This window comes from Engraulis encrasicolus, chromosome 19 (genome assembly GCF_034702125.1).
Source record: "Engraulis encrasicolus isolate BLACKSEA-1 chromosome 19, IST_EnEncr_1.0, whole genome shotgun sequence".
Lineage (NCBI taxonomy): Eukaryota > Metazoa > Chordata > Actinopteri > Clupeiformes > Engraulidae > Engraulis > Engraulis encrasicolus.
Genome location: NC_085875.1, coordinates 48,989,754 through 49,009,753, shown reverse-complemented (window position 1 = coordinate 49,009,753; position 20,000 = coordinate 48,989,754). Strand labels below are relative to the sequence as shown.

At 46.6% G+C, this 20,000-nt stretch overlaps 1 protein-coding gene across 2 annotated transcripts in view; it reads right to left on the bottom strand.

The window, feature by feature from the left end:
- The window catches only part of aqr (aquarius intron-binding spliceosomal factor), a 162,320-nt gene that overhangs the window by 5,691 nt on the left and 136,629 nt on the right, over positions 1-20,000 (bottom strand). For both annotated transcript variants that reach the window (XM_063184629.1, XM_063184630.1), the window contains exons 31-32: positions 9,437-9,522; positions 3,178-3,346 (exon numbers count right to left, since the gene is read on the bottom strand). In XM_063184629.1, the coding sequence (XP_063040699.1) occupies positions 3,178-3,346; positions 9,437-9,522 (255 nt within the window). The remainder of the gene's footprint in view (positions 1-3,177; positions 3,347-9,436; positions 9,523-20,000) is intronic.

Here is a 20,000-nt window from a genome sequence, read left to right as displayed (position 1 = left end):
ACAACCGACTAAGGAAAAGGGGGGGAGAGAGAGAGGGAGAGAGAGAGGGAGAGATAGAGAGAGAGAGAGAGAGAGAGAGAGAGAGAGAGAGAGAGAGAGAGAGAGAGAGAGAGAGAGAGAGAGAGAGAGAGAGAGATAAACCCTGGATGCAGAGAAAGAGACAGGGGGACACAGCTGGGTGTGGTGGGAGACAGCTACCCTGAATGCAGTGAAAGGACGGCTTTGGCGATAACAAGAGGGCGCTAACTTGGATATAGAGAGAAACCAATACATAGCAACCATGCGTCTGTGTGAGTGTGTGAGTGAGTGAGTGAGTGAGTGAGTGAGTGAGTGAGTGAGTGAGTGAGTGAGTGAGTGAGTGAGTGAGTGAGTGAGTGAGTGAGTGAGTGAGTGAGTGAGTGAGTGAGTGCGTGAGTGAGTGAGTGAGTGAGTGAGTGAGTGAGTGAGTGAGTGAGTGAGTGAGTGAGTGAGTGAGAGAGAGAGAGAGAGAGAGAGAGAGAGAGAGAGAGAGAGAGAGAGAGATGATGGAACCTCTCATAACGTACGGTCACATGACTGCACTCAAAGCCCCATACCATCCCATACACAACTGCATGACATAACAAACATGGATTTGGATTTCACTTGCCTTTTCCGGTCATGACTTTAAAACCTTTTAGTCCAGTCAATCTAGCGTTTGACACGGGACAAATTGGAGTACTACACATTACAATTTTTTTTGCATTCCCCAGGTATATCTAAATGACATTAAAAATCTAATGATTTATATTTAGTAGAACATACTCAAAAGTTGATGTTGAATCTGGTAGATTTTTTTAGGTGATGCAAAGGGGTAAGGTAAGGTAAGGTAAGGTAACTTTATTTGTACCTGAAGGTAGATTTGGCTGCAGGCAAAAGTAGCAAAAGCTTACACAGACAACACCGTACTGACACACAAAAAACTTGCACCACTTGGGGTTTAAGGATCACTTCAAAGTAGGAAAGATTATTATTGCAATTTGTTCCCATGTTTTGGCCTTTTTTTTTAGCTAGATTGACCAGCCTATTTGGCATGGTAAAAAAATACATTTGAGTCAGGATGTAAGGCACCACTGCGTTACACAACAGAACTATATGACCACTGACATTGATTGCTTTTGATCATGTCTGCGCTACATATTCTGATTGATTTCATAATAATCAGAGGTGGCTAAATAAAAACAAGTAGTGAAAAACAAAACACAGCAGGTAATTTGGCATATTGAATACCAGGTACATAATTTTACGTTTTTACCTCTTTACCTCTCATGTATGCCGCACTCGTAAAATTACGTTAATTTTTTTTGGTTGCTAACACTCTAATATGCCTTGTGTGTGATTTTGATACATTTACATTAATTACATTACATTACATTACATTACATGTGGCAGACCCCCACTTAGCTTTTGAAGCATGGGACGTACTAAGAAGCGTTTTCACTCACGGAAAGCTGAGAAATTCACCTTTTAAACGAGCTATGGTATGTATACATAACCTATGGGTAGGGGCGGTCCTAGGGGCGAGCCGACCGAGCAATTGCCCTATCGCGAAACCACGCCCCCAAAGACATCATGACAATGCCTTAAAAAATGCATATAAAAAAAAATGTTATTTCTACACTATTACCAGACTGTTTCAAAATAACATTATACTATGTGGTTTTGTCAGCTATTATACCCAACTCATTGCAGGACAGCCACTGCCTATGGGAGCATAAAACACATGTCTCTTGCTGCTGTCTATTGATTCAACGCACTGTCTGAGTCTGTGTTGTGTTGAAGTGCATATGTGTGGAGTAGGGCAGTGGTATTAATTTTGACAAAGCCAATGCAAATCATATAGTGCGTATGGTTTGAACTCACTTGTCTCTGTCACTCTGTATGTGTGTGTGTATGAGAGAGAGAGAGAGAGAGAGAGAGAGAGAGAGAGAGAGAGAGAGAGAGAGAGAGAGAGAGAGAGAGAGAGAGAGAGAGAGAGAGAGAGAGAGAGAGAGAGAGAGAGAGAGAGAGAGAGAGAGAGAGAGAGTGTGTGTGTGTGTACAATATGTGTGTGATATTGAACGGAATTGACTGCATACCCATTTATGGGCTTTTAGCTTTGTGACCCATGTGTGTGATGCCCAATGCCAGAACACACACATCACACACACACGCTACACACACATACACACACACACACGGCGCAACAAACTACATTACACACACACAAACACTGCACTACAAACTACATTACACACACATGCAGTACACACAACCCTAACCCTATAAACTACATCACACTACACATATATGCGGTCACAGGACATCCTAAAACACACAAACACACGCCGGTTTACATGTGCGAAAATGTAATGTCTCCCTCTCCCTCTCTTGCACAAATAAACACACACAAAACATATAGAACACACACAGAGACACACATTGTTATGTACAGCTAGTATGTAACACCCCCCCTCACACACACGCACGCACACACACACACACACGCGCACGCCAACACGCACACATCTGGCGTGCACTGGAACCCAAGGGGCGGCTGCTGGCACATACTGCTAGTGGTCGATGCCACATGCTTTGTTCCTGTGCCTTTGTGTGTAGGTGCTTTGTTCATGGGCCATTGTGTATGTGTGTGTGTGTGCTAGTGTGTGTGTGTGTGTGTGTGTGTGTGTGTGTGTGTGCAAACGTGTGTGTGTGTGTGTGTGTGTGTGTGTGTGTGTGTGTGTGTGTGTGTGTGTGTGTGTGTGTGTGTGTGTGTGTGTGTGTGTGTGTGTGTGTGTGTGTGTGTGTGCACACGTGTGTGTTCATTGTGCGTGTGTCTGTGTATGTAGTGTGTATGTTAGTGTGTGGTTGGGGGTGCTGCAAGCGTGCTGTGTCCACTATGCACATGTATGCATAACAATATGTCTACGAGCCCGTGCATTAACGTGCATTGGGTATATTGGTTTTAATATATGCCATTTGGCACATGCGTACTGGCTGCTTGAAGCACATGAGCATGTACAGTAGCGAATATGTGGACTATGGATTTAAATACTGTAGGTATGGGTGAAGAAGTTCGGAGGGGGGAAGGGCATGGTTATATGAGTGTGCTGTGCCTGTGCCTGTGTGTGTGTGTGTGTGTGTGAGAGAGCGCGCGTGTGTGTGTGTATGTGTGTTTACCGCTTGATTACAGTACTCCTGTGGCCTGATGTGCAGTTGTTGTGGCCGGGCCGTCAACTGGTTGAAGGCGGGCGTGAGTTCAAAGCAGTTCTGGAACAGGGACACGCGGGCGAAGATGTAGAGACCCAGACGAGCTCGAGACATGGCCACCACAAGACGACGAACATCCCTGAAGAGAGAGAGAGAATTTGGATTTAAAAACACCTTTTATAGAGGAGAAAGAGGAAGAAGAGGAGGACAAGGGGGAAGAGGAGGGGAGAAGAGGAGGAGGAATAAGAGGGGGGAGATGGAGAGACCCAGACTAGTTCAAGACATGGCTACCACAAGACGAGAGAGAGAGAGAGAGAGAGAGAGAGAGAGAGAGAGAGAGAGAGAGAGAGAGAGAGAGAGAGAGAGAGAGAGACAGGAGAAAGAAAGACAGAGACAGAGAGAGAGAGAGAGAGAGAGAGAGATAGAGAGAGACACACAGGGGAGAGAGAGAGAGAGAGAGAGAGAGAGAGAGAGAGAGAGAGAGAGAGAGAGAGAGAGAGAGAGAGAGAGAGAGAGAGAGAGAGAGAGAGAGAGGAAAAATCTTTAATAAAATATCAATTTCGTGTCAGATGTAGTGTAGTGTGGAGGAAGAGAAAAGGAGAAGGAAGAAGAAGAGGAGGAGGAAGATTAGGAGGAGCAGAGAGGAAGAGGAGTGGGAGGAGAAGAGGAGAAGAGGAGGAGAAGGAGGATTAGGAAGAGGAAGAAGAGTAATAGGAAGTGGAAAAGGGAGAGGAGGAAGAGGAAGAAGAGGAAGATGAGGAAGAGGAGGGGGGAGAGGAGGAAGAGGTGAGTGAGAGAGATGGGATGGGGGTTACTGATGGAGAGGGAGAGAGAGAGAGAGAGAGGCGGAGGGGGGGGGAGCAGACTAGTCAGCATGGCTGCAGTGAGATATGGATATGTTACAAAGATATGCAAAGACAAGCACATACCAAAGGTCACCTGGAGACATGTATAACACGCACGCACGCACACACGCACACAAGCACGCGCACGCACACACACACACACACACACACCATGTTCTGCTAGCAACATCCCTTTACAGTAAGGGCAAAGCAATTCTTTATATGGACAATCTCACACGCCCGCGGGATCAAAGTGACTGGAGCTTGTTGCATGGGTTGGCATACCGCCTCTGTGGTGACGCATCCTTGAAATGGTTGGCCAAAAATTCACGGACATCTGAGTAGATGCGTTGTCCCACACCCCTAAAAATGTAGCAATTTGCAATTTTTGTCATGGGGGTTTCAGGTAGCCTGGGAACTCCTATACTGCCTTTAGTTCTACACAATTGTTTCGATCTGAAAGACATCTCACTTGTGATTAGGTCTGGTGTTAACCAGGCAAGGTTTCAGGCGTTTCTACTTCATAACTCCATTCAAGTAATCCAGGTGAACCAACTGCAGGGTTGGACTGGGCATAGGGCATACAGGGTATTTGCCCGGTGGAATTAAAATGATTTTGGCCTGGCCTTCCTCTTTATGTAGTACAGGTCCTCATGCCGCTACAGCAAACTTCTCCGAGTCCGATTTAAATATTAAGTAACCCAGGTGACCCACGTGAGAGCGAGTTACTGTCAGCCGGTGGCCACTGCTTGTCCCTCGGGATCCACAGCCAACGTATTGTGAACTATCTAACTTGTTTTACTCACAAGATGGCCATTAGGGAGGGATGACATTTCGGAATGTTTTTCCCTCAGTAGAATGTTTGGAATTTGGTTGGCAGGGCAACCTAAGTGCCCTGGTCACACGATAGTCACCAGACTGCTAGACCGCGCCTCCTCTCTTCCCCTTTCCTCCTCTCTCTGTTCCTCTCCATTCTTCTCCTGTCCACTCCTTCCATCTCCTCTCAACTCCTCCCCTCTTCTCCTCTCCTCCCCTCTACTTTTCTCTCTGCTCCTCTCCTCTCATCTCTTTTCCTCTCCTCTCCTCCCCTCCCATCTCCCCCCCCTATCTACTCTTCTCTCCTCTCCCATCCCTCTCTCCCTCTCCTCTCCTGATTGGATAAGCAGGGGAATGCTGATCTGGGACATCTGATCTGATCTATCAGCCCTCTTAGTGTGTGTGTAGCCCCCCNAGTGTGTGTGTNTGTGTGTGTGTGTGTGTGTGTGTGTGTGTGTGTGTGTGTGCGTGTGCGTGTGCGTGTGTTCCTCTTCCCCTCATGGGCTAAGTCCTCTTGCCGCTCTCTCTCTCTCTCTCTGTACATCCTTCAGTCATCAAGAATGTGCATACATACACTGCAAGCTACTGTAGCGAGTGAGTGTGTGTGTGTGTGTGTGTGTATTGTGTATTAGAGGTAGTATTCTGTGTGCAGTCAGCATGCTCCTCGCTGTTGACTTGTCATCTGCCACAGGAGCCCCTTATCAGATCCTGACAACTCCATCTCGCACGCACGCACGCACGCACGCACGCACGCACGCACGCACGCACGCACGCACGCACGCACGCACGCACGCACACACACACACACACACACACACACACACTTCTTGAAGATGGAGAATGGAGATGAAGATCATTTCATCCGCACATAATTCATTAAGACGCATATATATAGAGAGATCTCCGAAGTGGGTGACGACCAGTTGTATGCGCGGATTATCATTTTCACGGAAATCCGGTTTCCAGGAATATAATTCTAAACATTGGGCTAACAAAAATAAGACAAACGTTAACAGCCGTCATTTGCCTATCCCCGCATCCTTTCCTTGGTAACAAATGCACCAGCACAACAACATGTGTGCATCTATCAACCTAAACATAACGATAATAAAGTAATGCTATACCTTGGATACTCGTGAATTTTTGGGAACTACATCTCACATTCTCGAGTGAGCTATAAGGACTTCCTTATGTGAAGCCAGTCGTATGAGCAAACTTGTCCTTGATGGTAAGTTTTGAAAGTATACTACTAAACCAAGGCGATTGGAGTAATTGCAGTTATGGCACTATTTACGTTTTATCAAAAGAGTGTTACCAGGAGTGAAAAACAACCTGTATCAGAGCTTAGTTAGAAATATTTCCAAAGTCTCGTACTAGGAAGGTTTGTGGCGGTTTGCCGTGGGTTACCATGGTCACGGCACGTGAAATTTCCCTCCTGTAGTCTACCAGTTTTTCGGGTTAAGCATGTGATAGCAACATCGTATTTATGTCGGCGTTTGACACAAAAATGATCAATCATGTCATCCCTATAGCCTATTTGTAATATACTCGCCAGTTTGCGGGGGTTCGCTAATAGCGTGTTTGCACACACACCTTATTTGAGACTGGTCCCCATTCCATCCATTCCATTCCCCATCCACGTTCGCAAATGGGAACCGGAAAATCCTTAAATGCTAACAAGAAATACTAAAGTCTGCTACATATTTCCGGGTGACTTCGGAGCTCTATACAGGTCCTAACCAGTAGTCTACTGCAGCAGTCGCACAATTCGATGGACAATCACCCATGAAAACCACCGCGAGGGTGTGCACATGCGTGCGCATGCTCAGTAGCGAAAAGGATCACATCTCGACGGGTCGCTCATATAGACAGGACACCGGCATACCTGTTATTCTGAATGCGACTGAGAGAATTCTGTGCATGAATCTGTGTGCTTCTGTGTGTTTGTGTGTTTGTGTGTGTGCGCGCACGAGCGCGCGTGTGTGTGAGAGAGAGTGTGTGTGTGTTAGCCAGAGTAATTGTCTCCATGGAACAGACACACTGCAAGGGCTTAATTAGTCCGGCATTGATTGGCTGGTGTCACCAGGGGCTGTTTGTGTGTGTGTGACTGTGTGACTGTGTGTGTGCGTGTGTCCATGTGTGCGCACACGTGTCTGTGGCATAATTGTGCAGTTCTGCGTGCGCCAACGCACACACCTTTACTCAGCAACAGAGATAAACCTGCCTTTCCTGGGCTGATAAAAAACTGATAAAAGTAACACCTGCTGCATCAACACTGCAGTAACTAACACTCTCTACATCGATGCAACTAAAATGAACACCTAGCACATTGGCATTAACACCTTGTGCATTGACAAGAGCTAAAACTCACACTTGGTACATTGACAGAGCTAAAACAACAACAGTGGCTGTAACCATTGTGTGTGTGTGTGTGTGTGCGTGCGTGCATGTGCGCGCGAGAGAGAGAGAGAGCAAAAGAGAGAGAGAGAGAGAGAGAGAGAGAGAGAGAGAGAGAGAGAGAGAGAGAGAGAGAGAGAGAGAGAGAGAGAGAGAGAGAGAGAGAGAGAGAGAGAGAGAGCGAGCGTGAAGGAGCTAGAGTGAGGTAGTGCTTGGTTAGTGTTTTGTGCTGGAGGTACAGTGAATATGTGTGTGTGTGTGTGTGTGTGTGTGTGTGTGTGTGTGTGTGTGTGTGTGTGTGTGTGTGTGTGTGTGTGTGTGTGTGTGTGTGTGTGTGTGTGTGTGTGTGCGTGTGTGTGTGTGTGCGTGTGTGTGTGTGTGGCTAATAGACACTGAGAGAGGGAGTCCACCAAACTCTCTGAACGACACACACACTTAAAAATGTAGTTAGAGAGACGGAATGGTAGACACTTGAAAACTAATGAAGGAACACATTGTGAATGACAAATACTAACTCTAAGATTAAACACACACACAGACACATGCAGACAGACAGACAGACAGACACACATACACAGAGACACACACACAGACCGACACACAGACAGACACACATACACAGAGACACACACACAGACCGACACACAGGCACGCACGCACGCACGTACACACACAAGCGCACACACACTTACACGTGAAAGCAGCACAGCTCCCCTGTGCATCTCAGGCCTCAGGTATTAAATACAAGGCTCATCAGGCATGCCAGACAAACCCCACTGTGTGTGTGTGTGTGTGTGTGTGTGTGTGTGTGTGCATTTTCTGAGTTTGTGCTGTGTAGGTTTCTGTGTGTGTGTATGTGTGTGTATGTGCATTTTCTGAGTTTGTGCTGTGTAGGTTTCTATGTGTGTGTGTGTGTGTGTGTGTGTGTGTGTGTGTGTGTGTGTGTGTGTGTGTGTGTGTGTGTGTGCGCGCGCGCATGCGCATCCGCATGTGCATACGCACGTGTGTCTGTCTGAGTATGTGTGTCTCATCATGAATGCCAGACACGGCACTGTCGGCACCAAACATTGTCTGATGCTCAAGGCACAAAGCAGGGCACAGAGAGGGAAGGCAGATTGTGTGTGTGTGTGTGTGTGTGTGTGTGTGTGTGTGTGTGTGTGTGTGTGTGTGTGTGTGTGTGTGTGTGTGTGTGTGTGTGTGTGTGTTTCATTAGTGCATGAATTGTTGAACTTTAATGTGCCCCATCTTCACATGCAAAGTTGAACCAGGATGTGTGTGTGTGTGTGTCTATGAAGCAAGGTGCATGAGTTTGTGTGTGAATAAGCTTGTGTGTGTGTGTGCGCTCGTGTGTGTGTACGTGCGTGTTCCTGGGCATTCACATTCTGATTGTCGGGCTCCTCTTTGTTCTGGCCCATTGCACCATCAGCCCTTACAAAGCACACACGCATGCACACGCACACACACAACACACACACACAATCTGACAAAGCTGACATACATGAACACATACACTTTGACTTGGCAAGCACTGACACTCACACACAAACACACACCCTGACAAAGCACTCCCACACATCCTGAAGTGCAGAGACACCCTGACAAAGCACAGAACACACAGCTATCTCTCTCGTTCTCACGCGCATACACTCTTTCTCTCTCTCTCTCTCTCTCTCTTATACACACACTCTTCTTTTCTTTCTTCTACTTTCATCCCTCTCCTCCATGTGCTCATTCACACACACACACACACACACACACACACACACACACACACACACACACACACACACACACACACACACACACACACACACACACACACAGACACACAGACACACACACAGACACAGACACACACACAGACACACACACACACACACACACAATTGTAAAGTACACACATTAAATGCAAGGAGGATTCAGGGTGCCCATATCACATTTCATTAGAAGCCAGAGCATGGGAGGATGGCAGCGGGGGGTGTGTGTGTGTGTGTGTGTGTGCGCGCGCGCGTGCGTGCGTGCGTGCGTGCGAGAGAGAGAGAGAGAGAGAGAGAGAGAGAGAGAGAGAGAGAGAGAGAGAGAGAGAGAGAGAGAGAGAGAGAGAGAGAGAGAGCTAGAGTGAGGTAGTGCTTGGTTAGTGTTTTGTGCTGGAGGTACAGTGAAATGCTTACCTCAAGTGTCCCACAGCTTTGGTGCGCACCAGTGAGAGAATGATGATGTCATTCTGTTGCCCCTGGAAACGGTCCACTGTTGTCACCTAGGAAACAACATCCGTTACTTAGCAACCATTGCCCACAACACAGCATCCGTTACATAGCAACCATCACTTACAACACAACATCCATTACTCAGCAACCATTGGCCACAACACAACATCCGTTTCTTAGCAACCGTCACGTACAACACAGCATCCGTTCCTTAGCAACCATCGGTCACAACACAACATCCTTTACTTGGCAACCATCACTTACAACACAAGATCCATTTCTTAGCAACCATGCTGGGGAACTGCTGTGGCCTAATAGTTAGGTGGTTCATGATCATGAGATCAAAAGGTTGCAGGTTCGAATACCTCACTATCTCTTGGGAAAGACAGAAGGGCAGCTGCCCTAATAGAGGGATCCTGAGCGAGGGAGACAATCAGAGAGCGGGGAGGGGTGGAAAGGCTTGACAAACGGAAGCTTGCAGTTTCTTTGAATAGATACAACTGACACGCTTGGCTATGGGCTACGTATATGCCAAATGGCTCCGTTGTGGGAGAAGAGCTGGAGAACTTCACTTCATTGTCAGATAGAAGATCTTTGAGCAAACTGCTCACCATCTTGGACAATAAGGCGCACCCACTCTACAACACAATCATCCAACAAAAGAGTGTGTTCAGCTGGAGGCTGAGAGCACTGAAATTCAGGACTGACAGACTGGGGAAATCATTTGTCCCTAGAGCCATGCAACTCTATAATTTGTCCATTAAGGACAAAGAGAAACTCCTGGACTTTTCTGCATGATCACCTTTTTTATTTGTATCTACTTTTTTATTTTTATATTATTTTTACTTCTCTTTTTAATCTACCGAGCAAACTGGAAAAATAATTTCTCCTTGGGGATAAATAAAGTTTAATCTAATCTAATCTAATCTAATCTAATCTAATCTAAATAAGACATTCAGAACGCTCAATAAATGGCCACACCTTTCCCATGAGAAATTGCATAGGTAGGCTCCAGACTTGTATCTCACATGGAGCCGTGCTTGTAGCCCAAGAGTTTCCAGTTAGATTCCCAACACCACCAGGTGAGTGGGTGGAGGGAATAATATATTTCTTTCCTAACTCTCCCTTTCTTTCTTCCCTTCACTTGACCTCCTCTCCTTCCCTCCCTCTGCCTCTCTCATCCCATCTCTCCTTCTCATGGTTGATTATTCTACCTCTCTGGTTTTGTCTCTTGCCATTTCACCCTCTCACCATTAATCTCCATGTATACACTCTCACACCTTCACCTTCACACGCTTTCTTACCTACTCGGCATTCCCTCACCGCATAATCTCTTTCTCTCTTTATTACTGCTTTCTTCCCCTCTCTCCCTCTCTGTTCTTAAGAGGGATTTATGTGCGGGCGGGAACTATGCTTGGTTCTGTGTGTGCATGTGTGTGTGTGAGAGAAGATCACTGTGTGTGAATATGAGAGTGTGTGTGAGTGAATATGAGCGCGCGTGCGTGTGTGTGTGTGTGTGTGTATTTGTTAGTTCCTTTATCGGCGTGCTGCATGCAGGGTTCTCTGCCAGGAGTGGTGGGATCAGACTCAGGGCAGCTTCCACCCAGAGGCTTACCTCCCACCTACACCGCTACTGGGTGTGCGTGTGTGTGTGTGTGTGTGTGTGTGCGTGTGCGTGCAATATGTGTGAGTGCGTGCCCAGTGTGCTGTAATGTAGGTATATGTGTGCGTCTGTGTGTGTGTGTGTGCGCATGTGTATGCGTCCATACGCTTGTGTGTAGGCGTGCAAAATACACCCACACAGGCTTTCCTTTTGGGAGCTGGGGAAACATCTCTTTTGGAAACCAGCTCTGAATATGAGTGTGCAAGGGTGTGTATGTGTGGATGAGAGAGTGCGACTGTGTGGGCTCATGCACAAAATACACCTTGTGCTTTCCTTTGCCAGCGTGAGAGGGTGTTGTAGAAATATATAGAGAGCAATTCCTCTGTGTGTGTGTGTGTGTGTGTGTGTGTGTGTGTGTGTGTGTGTGTGTGTGTGTGTGTGTGTGTGTGTGTGTGTGTGTGTGTGTATGTGTGTGTGTGTGTGTGTGTGTCAGTGTGTGAGAGTGTGTGTGTGTGTCAGAGTGTGTGTGTGTCAGTGTGTGTGTGTGTGTGTGTGTCAGTGTGTGTGTGTGTGTCAGTGTGTGTGTGTGTGTGTGTGTGTGTGTGTGTGTGTGTGTGTGTGTGTGTGTGTGTGTGTGTGTGTGTGTGTGTGTGTGTGAATGTCAGTGTGAGATGCCTGTGCAAAGCAGTGTGTGTGTGAGATGCCTGTGCAAAGCAGTGTGTGTGTGTGTGTGTGTGTGTGTGTGTGTGTGTGTGTGTGTGTGTGTGTGTGTGTGTGTGTGTGTGTGTGTGTGTGTGTGTGTGTGTGTGTGTGTGTGTGTGTGTGTGTGTGTTTGTAAGGGGGCACAGTCAGATGTGCAAATGCTGAATGCGTAGGTAAGGGCTTTGGGTACTTAATTTGTGTTTGTAGCGTACCACACCACGCAGAGAGAGAGAGAGACTGAGACAGAGAGAGCAAGCGAGAGAGCAAGCAAGAGAGCAAGCAAGAGAGCAAGAGAAAGCGAGAGAGAGAGAGCGAGAGCGAGAGCGAGAGAGACTGGGGTAAAGAAAAGCAATGCATTATTGGGAAGGAGAGAAGACAGAGGTGTGTGTGTGTGTGTGTGTGTGTGTGTGTGTGTGTGTGTGTGTGTGTGTGTGTGTGTGTGTGTGTGTGTGTGTGTGTGTGTGTGTGTGTGTGTGTGACTACATCAGCAGAGTGATCCCTAATGCAGTGCTGACAGGAAGGTTTGCAAAGTGCAGAGCAGAGGCAGACAGTAGCCTTTAAAACATCACAGAACTGCCATCAGAGAGGAGAGTAGAGGCACAGAATAGCCTTTAAACATCACGGATGCACCCACCATCCACCAGAGTAGACTTTAAAGGTGTCACACAAAAATAGAAATAAAACCCAAAACAAAAACAAGACATCCAAAATTCAATCAGTCTAGTATTATGAAGCGTTTGCACAGAATGTGCTGCAAAACTGTGCACCCATTAAAAAAATGAAAGGTCAAAGGTGAATCTAAGAGAGGAAAGGTCAGTGTTTGAAAGGGAACAGGAGAAGTAAAAGAGAAAGATGAGAAGAAAAAGGAAAAGAAAGAGAAAAGAAAGAGGGAAAAAAACAGTGGAAATACAAGTCCATGGTTGAAATGATAGTTCTTTGCTCCAGCCAAGTGGCCAAAAGACTCGACCTTATTAATATAACTGTATAATGTAAATGTATCCTACTGCATGTATACAGTTGAGGACGATATTATTAGCCCCCCACCTCAAATTAGACATCTCTCTTGATTTCTCAATGAGAAGGACCATTATGAACCGTTTCTATTATTCTGGAAACAAATACACTGATGGAGATTATGTCCAATGGGTTGAATTTGTATTTTTCCATTTTCACAATGAGTTTAAACAAAAAATTATGAACCCCCTTATCATTAATAGTCAATAGAGTGCCATTTATGAACCAAAACTGACATCAGGAACTTTGATTAGTCGTTAACTATGTTGGCACATGCCCTAGTTTTTTCATTGCAAATAGTTAACCTGATCCAAATTGCATGGATGTTGAGGATGGACATTCATTTTCAGCACTCCTCACAGACTATCTAAAGGATTGAGATCTGAACCACAACATGATCATGGTTTTAGTAACCTTGAAGAACATTTGAACAATTTTGGATGAAAGTTTTGGGTTATTATCTTATTGAAAGATCCAGTGAAGATCTTAACTTCCTTTATGATAATATTTTGCATGGTCACCTTCCACATTCTATCATAATCTTCTGTTTTTTGGTTGCCGTACACCCAAACAAGGTTTCCTGTGGCTGAGGCTGCCGCAGAATGATGCTTCCACCACCATGTTGAATTGTAGAAACCATGTTATAACGTTTTCAGGACTATCCCTTTCTTCACCTGACAGAAGCAGAATTCATACATCAATGCAATTGAATCTCATCAGATAAAAGCAGAGACTTTCAAAACTCATTTTTGACTTTCAAATGTTCATAGGCAAAGCTCAATAACACTCTGATATGCACCGCCTTTAGTAAAAGGGTTCTTCTGTGATGATGGTCCCAATGCCCAATATGATGACAGGCCGTTACAGGTGTTTTTCTTGAAATAAAAACCCCAGGTGAGGCCAGGTCAATACCAATCTAGGCAGGTGTCCAATGCGTCTTTGGTCTAATGAGACAAAGCAGTTTCCACAGTTACACATAGTGGTGGGGGCATCAAGTTTTTAGACTGTTATTCAGCCTCAGACACAGGGAGTCTGGGTCTGGATCTGGATTGCTGGGTCCTTCAACAACATTGTAACCCAAAGTAAACATTTACATTAGTTCAGAGGTTCTTCAAAATCCCTAGTGGGGCATGTGCCAACCTAGGTAACAACTGATCAAAGTGCCTGTTGTCAGTTTTGGTTCATAAATGGCGTCATATTGACTATTAATGATCAGGGGGCTAATAATTTTGTCCTTGTCATTTTTGCCCTTTTTTGTTTAAACTCATTGTAACGATAGAAAAATGCAAATTCAACTCATTGAACATTATCTCCATCAGTGTATTTGTTTCCAGAATAACAGAAACGGTTCATAATGGTCATTCTCACTGAGAAATCAAGAGAAATGTTTAATTTCAGGAGGGAATAATAATATCGTCCTCAACTGTATGTATATGTCACAAACTCCACTTACCCTGGAAAAACATATAAATAAAAAAGAAAATCTAAGTCTGAGAGAGGCTAGTGTCTATTTGTGTCTCTCTGTTGCTGTACAAAACAGGTGCAGCACCAGAAGCAACAATATGTCACCACGACGATAGCGTGAGGCACAGATACTGTCTCTTTGGATCCGCAACAATGACACAACCATGCCAAATAACAACAACACACACACACGAGCGCGAGCACACACACACACACACGCACTATTTGAACCCTAATTTCCCCAACACACACACACGCGAGCTCACACACACACACACACACACACACACACACACACACACACACACACACACACACACACACACACACACACACACACACACACACACACACACACACACACACACACACACACACACACACACACACACACACACACACACACACACACACAGAAAAACAACACACACACACACGCATGCAAACACACGAGGGGTGGCCTGACTTCCACTGTCTGCCAAAACTCCTTCCTGTCTTTAGCTCTGCACCCGGCCCTGCCAACGCCTGTAGCCACACACACACTCCTACGCTCTGCCAACGCCTCTGGCTTAACTAACTAACACACACACACACGCATGCACACACGCACGCACGCACGCGCGCACACACACATGCACACACGTACGCACGCAGGTACGCACGCAGGCACGCACGCACGCACGCACGCACGCAGGCACGCACACAGGTTCCTGGGCTATGCACCTCAGCCGTGCCAATGCCTCTGGCGACGCCAGGCAGGCCTAAAGGGGGGAAGCAGCTCGATAGGAAGAAGCCTCTCGCTCATCTCTTCTCCCTCTCCTTTCGTTTTTCTCTCCTCTCTTCTCTTCTTTCCTCTCCTCTCTTCTCTTCTGTCCTCATTTTCCTTCTCTTTTCTCCTCTCCTCTCCTCTCCTCTCCTCTCCTCTCCTCTTGCGTGTTATGGTGAAGAGACCATAGGAAGAGGAGAGAAGAGAAGAGAAGAGAAGAGAAGAGAAGAGAAGAGAAGAGACAGTACTGTACCTCCACAACCCCCTTTTGGGAACTGCTGCGCTGGGCAAATGATCCCCAGCAGGACCTCAGTGAGTTAGGTGCTTTAGTGTTTATTTCCAGGCTACTATATAATTGAGGCCCTGAGCGAGCTAAGTGCTCTGGCTCCCCAGCTGACTTCCAGGGGTCATGACATCGCGCCTGTGACATCACAGCTGTGGGGTTCATGGCGACAGGGAGCCATGACGACCCCACTGGGAGCACGAGAACAGCCATTCCACCCAGTCCACCACTTAGCCCAGATACTCTTTGAGTGTGCATGTTGTAAACACACATGAACACAATCGTGAACGTGATCCTGTCACAGAGTTCTGGTTGGTACTTTGGATAACATGTCCGTCTCTCCTCTCCTTTCTTTCTTTCTTTCCCCTCTCTTTCTCTCCTTCCTCCTCTCTCCTGCTGCTCAAGTCTGTCTCTCCACTCTTTCTTTCCCCTCTCTTTCTCTCCTCCTTCCCCCTCTAGTCTCTCCTCCTTTCCCCTCTCTTCTCTCTTCCCTCCTTCCTCCTCTCTCCTGCTGCTCAAGTGGTAAACTTGTCATCTGGTTCTCTCCTCCCCTTTATCCTTGCTTCCCTCTCTCCTCTGCGCTCTCGCTCTCACATCACCTCCTTCCTTTCCTCTCCTCTCCTCTCCGCTCTCATATCACAGTGGGTTTACATACAGTGTCCAAATTCACCATCCAACCCGTGCCTACAGTTCACCTAGGAGCGCTATCAAGCAAGCGCAGCCCATAAGGCTGGCGCTATTCACACACAATTGTGCTCGGTGTCGGCTGAAACCTGACAATATTACTGTGGGTTCTGAGAAACCAATGTGGATTTAAATCAAATGTACAATAACCTGGATGTTGCATCTTGCTAACGAAATTGCTTTACGGCAGTCGTGATCAAAGCAATGCAGCTGGTCGACCAATCCAAACGCAGTGTGTGAAGCCACTCGTGACGTAATATATCGTAATTATCCTTTTAAACCAAGTGCTGTTTGAAAGGATAATTTATCCTGCCTTTGGTAAAAATAAAATGAAAACATGATACCAATTATCTCCCAAAGCAACGGCAGCATCTGTGGTTGAGCTCCATAGGACCCCATTCGTTCTAACTGCCTCTGCGCTCCTCCGCGGTCCTTGGTTGGCGCCACTTAGTGGACAGTACCACCCGGAAAAAGTCGGGAGTTTTGTCTCTCGTAATACCCATGGACCCTCTCTGCTCATATCTTCTCCTCTCCCCCTCCTCTCCTCTCATCTCATCTCCTCTGCTCTCTCATCTCTTCTCTTCACCCCCTCCTCTCCTCTCCTCTCCTCCTCTCATCTTGTCTCCTCTCCTTTGCTCTCTCATCTCTTTTCCTTTCCTCTGCTCTGTCATTTCTACTCCTCTCCTCCCTTCTCTGCATTCCTCTCCACTGCTCTCTGTGTGTTGGTAAAGTCCTGCTGCTCCTGTAATTAGCACTATATGTAGTTTGTCTCTCCTCTCTTCCTCCCTTTCCATCTCTCCTCTTTCTTCCTTCCTTTCCCTCTCTCCTCTTTCTTTCCTTCCTTCTCTCTCTCTCATCTATCTGCGCTGCTTGAGTCAGTACTGCTACTCCTGTGGTCTCTTCCGCCTCTCCTCTCCTCTCCTCTCCTCTCCTCTCCTCTCCTCTCCTCTCCTCTCCTCTCCTCTCCTCTCCTCTCCTCTCCTCTCCTCTCCTCTCCCTTCCTTCCATCTGACTGTATATACACCAGTCATGCTGCTCATGTGGTATCCCCCCTCTCTCTCCTGTGGTGTATGTGTACAGTATATGGGCTTGGTGCCCAGATGGCTGGGGTTCTGGTATGGCCTCATTGAGTCTTGCTTCCAGCCCTGATTTACACACTTCCCCCTTTGCTCACACAAATACACACCCACACAAGCTTCTGATGCCCCATTGGCCCTGATATAGGCTACACACTTGCCTCTGTGTGCGTGCACACACACGCACGTACGCACGCGCATGCACACACTTTGAATGCCCCACTGGCCCTGATTTACACACTTGCCCCTGTGCTGAGGCTACAGCCTGTGATGGCCCCATTCCTCTCTCTCTTGCTCTCCCTGTCTCTGTCTCTCACGCACGCACATGCATGTGCCTCTAATGCCCCCAAACACACAGCAAACACCCTATAAGACACACAATGGATATGCGATTCCTCATACCCAATCAACACAGTATAGCTACCCTTCTGCTACCTATGCCAACCTATGCTAGTGGGCAGCCGTGGCCGAGTGCTTAGGGAGGGTGGACTTACCTTACCTCTCCCTTCATCTCTTACCTCCATCCATTGCTGAAGTGCCCTTGAGCAAAGCATCTAACCCCATATTGCTTTCGGGACTGTAATCAATACCCCTGTAAATAACAGCATTTTTGGATAAAAGCGTCAGCTAATTGTAAAGTTATATGATGTGATGTAATATTCAGAGCGGATTTGTAGATAAAATGGATGTTGCCACATGCAGTGCACATTAATGGGATCTTGCCGCATACTTCACCAGGGCCGACGAGAGCTTTGGCCAGGCCCGGAACAAAATCGTCTGAAAGGTCCCCCCATCCACCCAATAGATACAATGTGGACCAGCATCAACTGACCCCTTTGCTCTCCCGCGGTCGACTTCCCTGCTCGTCACACACCCACTCAGTTTCTAGTCAGGGTCACAGTGCCGGTGTCCTGTGTATATGAGCGACCCGTCGAGATGTGATCCTTTTCGCTACTGAGCATGGGCACGCATGCGCACATCCTCGCGGCGGTTTTTGCGGGTGATTGCCCATCGAATTGTGCGACCGCAGTTTAAACTCGAGTCCCGACAGTCGAACCCGACTGTCATCGAATTAAATTTACGATATATCCCCTGAGACTGTGAATTTTAGTGAATCAAACTCTGAGGTTACCACTGAGGTAACCAATTATGTCATCGATAGTCTAGTTATATCCACCGACTCGCATCGCACAGCAGCACTCTGCTGATCAAAACTCATCAAGCAGCATATTTTGGTTTGGTACAATAATAAGCATAGTCTAGTTATATCCACCGGTACAATAATAAGAAATGCACTGGTGGGGATGTTTTGAAAATATGATTCCGGTCATTAAAAGAGGTGTTGCCCATTAATTGACAGACATCTGCCAAAATAAAGCCACAATACGTTATCTGCTATCTGGGAATTTCTAAACCGCGCTTGTTTATCCCCATAGCACATAATTTCATATGGCAATGTTGCCTTGCGAGACAGGCCCACGTCGCATTGAAACCAAACCAACAGCAAATGGCTGCATTAAACAACCCGTAGCCAGGCCGTGATCCCAAACACTTTCTCCAGTCCGAGTCCTGTATTTGCGCAAACTCAGCTCAGTCTCTTTCATATGGCACGTTTCTTAACTTGCTGAAACGAGAGGCTCACGTTTTTTTAGTGGTCAGCAGCCGCACGTTCTTATTAAACTCCGTATGAACGATTGCACACCCCTGTCCGTGAAATAAATAAAGTAATGCTTATTAAAACAGTCCTACGTGGACCATGGCCGATTGAAACGTCTTCCACGGAAAATCAAGGTCGCTCATTTAGATGAGGCAGAGCAAATCGATAGAACACCACTATCGAGTAAGGCTACCGGTCGCTCATCTCGATGAGGCAACTCATCTCGACAGAACACCGGGAGGCAAAAGTAACACCCCACAGCATGCAGTCACAGCCCTGCTGATGCGGATTATGCTGGGGAAAGCTGCTTCCCTTTGCTTGCGTTTGTGTCTCTATAGTATGGTATTAAATGCGTTTGTTGCTATCTACTGTATGGTATGTGTTGTTTGGTATGGTATGTGTTTGTGTGGTATTGTTCTATAGTATGGTATTAAATGTGTGTGTGAGTGGTATTGTTGTTCTACAGTATGGTGTTAAATGTGTGTGTGGTATTGTTCTGTGCGCACGTCGCCAGAGTTCTGAGCCACCGTCTCACCATTAACTTGGTGGAACCGGTCACCTCATCGGCCATTATCCCTTATTTGTGTGGTACTGTTTTATAGTATGGTGTAAAATGAGTGTGTGTGGTATTGTTCTGTAGTATGGTATTAAACATATTTGTGTGGCATTGTTCAATAGTTTGGTATTAAACATGTTTGTGTGGTGTTGTTCTTTAGTATGGTGTAAAATGCGTGTGTGTGGTATTGTTCTATTGTATGGTATTAAATGTGTGTGTGTGTGTGTGGCATTGTTCAATAGTATGATATTAACTGTTAAACACGTCTGCAGTGAATTCAGATGCAGATACATGTGCTTCCCTCCTCTTTTTTTTGGGAGGCTACATATAGTACATTCATAATTAATCCATACATATTTAGCAAAGAAGTGAGCGAATTAGGGGACAATGGAGAGGACAGGAGAGAAAGGAGGGCACAGGAGAGGAGAGGAGATGAGGAGGGAAAGGAGGAGGAGCAGAAGGAGAGGAGAGGAGAAAGGGGGAGAGGAAAAGAGAGGAGGAGGGAAAGGGGGAGGAGAGGAGATGAGATGAGAGGACTGGAGCAGAAAGGACAGGAGCAGAAGGAGAGGGGAGAAGAGGAGAGGGGAGAAGAGGAGAGGAGAGGAGAGGAGAGGAGAGGAGAGGAGAGGAGAGGAGAGGAGGAGGGACAAGGGAAGGAAACAAAAGGAGAGGAGATGGGATGGGAAGAGAAGAGGATATGGGCAGCGAGGAGAAGAGGGAAGA